General features: G+C 30.2%; 1 protein-coding gene across 1 annotated transcript; it reads right to left on the bottom strand.

Moving 5' to 3' along the window:
* Positions 1–1,733: 1,733 nt before the first annotated feature.
* Positions 1,734–5,300, bottom strand: LOC125576442 (transcription factor ORG3-like). Its single transcript, XM_048736558.1, has 2 exons — positions 2,697–5,300; positions 1,734–2,532 (listed from the first exon to the last, which is right to left on the bottom strand). Exons 1-2 carry the CDS (start codon positions 3,024–3,026, stop codon positions 2,113–2,115), a joined length of 750 nt encoding a protein of 249 aa, XP_048592515.1. The 5' UTR covers positions 3,027–5,300; the 3' UTR covers positions 1,734–2,112.

Genomic DNA, 5,300 nt, shown 5'->3' with positions numbered 1-5,300 from the left:
TATCTAAGCCACTTTTAAAATATACCAAAATGGGTCAATCTAATTCCCTAAAAATTTTTTTTCTAAACTAACCATAAAACAAAATTTAAACTTTATATACATATTTCAAATCAAAATAATAATTCAAATTTGATTTATATCAAAAATTGATTCAAAAATATACATATATTCAAAAATGGATTTTTACTAAACTATTTTTCAATAACCATTATAAAAAAATATTGTCAATATATATAAGAAAAATATAATACAAAGCCCAATTTGAAATACCAACTCAAATTATGGTTTTCATATTTCATATTAAGTTTTAAAAATATAATATATGTAATTATTTATATGATGATATGTATAAAATACTATTAATTATATGATTACTTATATGATGGTACATATAAAATACGATTAATTATATGATGATAAAATACAATATATAATAATGACTAGGGATGGGCTTTTGGATACCCATACGGGTTTAGTTCTGATCGTTTGTATTTTGAGTTTTCGGGGTCAAAGATTTCAGCCTTATTAGAATGTTTCTAAATTTTGGTTTGAGTTCGATTTGGATCTTTGCGGGTTTGGTTTGGGTTTGGATAACTAATTTAAATTATTTTTAAAGTCTTAAATCATTATATATTTTAAATTTCTCAAAATGTATAAATAAAATAATATATTACGTATAAATTTGAATAACATATGCCATAATACTTAAGCTTAACATATCAATTGGCTTGATTTAAAATTTTGGATACGAAATCAATAATTATTTTAAGTATTTTTGGTGATTTGAGTATACTTTAACTATTTCAGATATTTACTTTTGACTATCTATATATATTTTCAAGTATTTAAACCAATTTAAAAGTATCATTTTTGATGTTTTATATACGTTAAATCTAAAAATAATTAATATATATAAGTATATAAATCTATTTTTAGATAAATTCGGATACCCAAATACTTCGGTTCGGATCAGATTCGGTTCTCTAAATAACAAAATTTTGAATAATTAGAATATTTAATCAATTTATGTTTGGGTTTGGTACTATATCTTTGGATCGGTATCGGTTATGTTCCTCGGATTCATTTTTCCAAATCCTAATAATTACATGAAAAACAAATATCAACATCTTTTTCAAAATATACACCCGCGCGCCTGCGCGGGTCAAAATCTAGTTAGTCTTAAATTTTGAGGGAGAACCACCCTCAGGGGATGTGCTCCAACATTAATCCTCAATTTTATTTTATTTTTGCGTTTTATCTTTTAATTCTTGAAAGTATTATTTTCTATAAAAATCCTTAATATTACTAATAAATAAATATCAATAACTAAGTTTTTATAATAAAAATATTCATTTCTAATTATTATTTGTCAACATTGCATTGTATTGCATCTCATTATACCTGGTAAAAGGGTCTATTTCAACCTAAACTTTACGCGTTCTGCCTATTTCTTTCTGGATTTTGTAGTAGTGTGTATTTTATACTGAACTAACAAAATTTAAAAAATACTAATCGTGCATATTCCATACCATACTACATGACCTCTCAAAATCGTACTTATATATATATATATATATATATATATATATATATATATATATATATAATCATCAAAGGTGTTAATAAACGATGTTATTTTGGATAAATTTTGTAAAATTAAAAATTATTTGATAAACGCTCAAAATCATCATTATATACATTGACCGTCAAACCCGTTATTAATTTATCAAAACAACGTCATTTTGGATAAATTTTGTAAAACAAAAAATTTATTTTTTTGGGAGGTTCGAACTCTCACACTGATGGACACATAAGAACATACTAACTGCTACACCAAACACTTTTTGTATTAATTATTTAAACATTAACTTATATATAAGTTTTAGTTTAATCAAATAAATATTATCAAATCTTTAATGTTTAGTTTTATCAAATAAATCTATAATTTTTTTTGTCAGCTGAAATGTATAATTATTTATTTTTCTAAATTTAGCTTTAAAATTCATCATTTAATAAATTTAAATTATCTACGATATGGTGCTCGTTTGCGGGCGCGTGAACCAAATGGAAGTGCAACAGCCTTATATAAAAGTTTCAAAACAAGAACAAATATCATTTAATCGAGTTTCCACATTGCTCATACAAGAACAAAACTCTTTGACTTAACTCTTCGCAAATTGGCTTGTAATTATCAATCTTGTCCACTTGAAGATGCAAAGTATAGAAGAGTCGTTCTCCGCGAGGATTTGAAGATGAAACATCCACGAGAAACCCATCTTCTTCTAGTCCACTCAGTACATTATATATCGAAAAATTATGATTCTTGGACGATGAGATGTGGACCATCACTTCGTTGTCTCTAAGCTCCGTCGCAAAAACGGTGGAGACATAACTACAAACCACCTTTGGCTGCGGCATAGCGTAACGTTCTCTTTGACGCGATATTAGCAACAAGAGGTTTTCCTTCTTTTGTGTTAGCTTCTTCACTTGCTCTTTCAGCTCCGGTATGTATTGCATGCTCCGCGAAATCGTCTGAGGATTACTTAGCTAAAATATAAAGCAAAAAGAAAAGTGAAGGGATAACATATATTTTCTTATGTTCCAAAAAAAAAAACATATATTTTCTTTTACGTAGTAAAAAATCCAAAAGCCAACCCATTGCTAATTTTGTTTTATATGAAACATATTAAGATGACGTATCCGAGTAACCTACTTACCCGCTCATCAGAGCCTGGAAGACATGAACGAAGAGCTGAGAACAAAGAGTTGGTTTTCTTGCGACGGTTACGCTCATTAGCATTGTGAATAAGCTTCTTGATAACGATCGAATTGTTGTCTATTCCATTTACCTCCGACGAAAAAGTAACCCCTAAGCTGGTCTGGCGATGAACCATTCCATACGTCTTCGGTACCTGAAAGTCAAGAAACTCTTTGCTATTGTTATCTCCGACAATGTTGTAGCTCTCGTACTCTTCCGTTGACTCCCACCCAAAGTTTGGGAACAATGGAGAGCCCAATGCACACATTTTTGCTTGATTAAAGACAATTTTTTTTAGCTTTTTCTATTGAAGCTTTTTTGGTTGGTATTGTCCTGAAATATATGTGGAATATGATTGACCTGCAACACATATATAAAGAGATAGTATTAACCAACCAAATAAACAAATAAATCTATGTTGTCACATCAAAGGTAACAAACTATATTACAAGTAATTTTTAAGTGTTCTAAGACGCCGTACAACCCGTACGACCTGTAATCAGGAATCTCATTTCGTTAGCATATACCACAAGCATATACGGTATACCACACGCATATCTCATTTGATAAGGTAGGCCTGGTATCTGGGGCAGGTGCTTACTGATAAAAAATACAAGTTGTATCAGTTTTCGAAAACAAATATTCTTGTTTAGAAAAAGTCATACAAGTGATGTTTAGCCAACAAATTTTGTTTCGATTTAAGATAGTATTTTCAATATAAAACTAAATATGATTTCAATTTTTATGACAATTTATATTATTTAGTATGTCTTACAATTGCTTCATAATTTTTACAATTTATGTTACTTCAACTATAACCCAATGTAAGATGGGATGGGTGATACGTGGTGAATATGGTGAATATAGAGGAGCAGGGCATGCGAAATGAAATAGAGTCTCATCACCGTTGGAAGCGGAATATATTAGTAGCTATGCAACAATGTTGGATAAAAGGCTATACTACGGTGATCTTCAAAGGTGATAACAAGAAAATGATTGATAACTTACAATCAAGGAAATTGCAGTTTGGTTTATATAACTGGGTTAGAGAAGCAAGATGGTGGAGCAGGAAAAATCCAAGAGGTCGAATTCAATTGGATAAACAGAGATGGCAATGGAGTGGCAGACAAGTTAGCCAAGATAGATACATTGAATTTATTTGAATATTATTATTACATCCCTAGATCAGTATCATCTCTACTGCATAATGACTATGTAAACTCTTCTTAATATTTAATAAAATTGATGTTAAAAAAAATGATGTTTCATTTTACCTACAAAATTTTTAAATACAAAAAAAAATTACAAATATATTTATATATTTTTCATACGACTAAAAAAAATTAAATACAAAACTTATTACCAGTTAAGTTATTATATTAAAAAACTATATTCCAAAAATCGCAGCTTTTTTTCAGGTGGAAGAATATTATATAAACATATTAAAACCAATTTTTTTTTTGTAATATCTATCCCCAATTTAACTTTTTAATAGTTTTATTATGATTCAGGGGTCATACTACTATATCAAAGAAAATGTTATATAAATATTTAGGAATAATCACTTAACATCACATAATAGTTAATAGAAATTCATGAACAATGATTAATATCTTGTTATGAAATAACTTATAATTTTATAGTATAGAGAAATTTAATTAAGAGCGAAATTTTATACCCGCAGAAAGGAGATACTACTGATATAAGATAATAACGAGAGAGAATATGTTATAAGAGGAAGAAGAGATGGTGTATTACAATTGATCGAAACGATCGTTTATATAGAAGTGAAAAAGAGAAAGTTACTGTGTGTGCATAGTGACGGTGGGCTCCACATAGTAAATAACAATGCGAAAATGTCAAGTTTTGGTGCGTATTATTTTGACGTTGTTTTTCTTCACGTTTACAACACTCCCCCTTGGAGACCAGTGTCACTATCGCTTCTTGCTTAACGTCTTTGTTGCCTCGTTAAAAACCTTTCTAGGAAAACCCAATGGGAAAAACCATAGGTAAAAAGAGTACAACTACGTAAGCTCCCCCTCGAATGAGCAGTCATAGATCCTTCTGATGACGCATTCCAATGTTATGGACATGTTTTCTGAATACCGCAGTCGGAAGTGATTTTGTGAAAAGGTCGGCTGCATTGTCGCATGATCGGACATATCTTACTTCAATCTCTTTCTTTTTCACGAGCTCTTGAGTGTATGAGAAGAACTTTGGATGAATATGCTTCGTTCTATCACTTTTGATATATCCGTCCTTTGTTTGAGTAACACATGCTGCATTATCTTCATAGAGGATAGTTGGCTCTGTATTTCCGTCAATCCCACTGCTTGAACAGATGTGTCGGCTTATTGATCTTAGCCAAACACATTCTCTACTTGCTTCATGGAGTGCGATGATTTCAGCATGATTTGAAGAAGTAGCCACGAGCGTTTGTTTCTGAGAACGCCAAGATATAGCAGTGCCTCCAATCGTGAAAACATATCCCGTTTGCGATCGGGCTTTGTGTGGATCTGAAAGATATCCTGCATCTGCAAAA

This window comes from Brassica napus, chromosome A7 (genome assembly GCF_020379485.1).
Source record: "Brassica napus cultivar Da-Ae chromosome A7, Da-Ae, whole genome shotgun sequence".
Classification (NCBI taxonomy): Eukaryota; Viridiplantae; Streptophyta; class Magnoliopsida; order Brassicales; family Brassicaceae; genus Brassica; species Brassica napus.
Note: the sequence above shows the minus strand (reverse complement) of the source record. Positions and strands in the feature narration are given on the sequence as shown.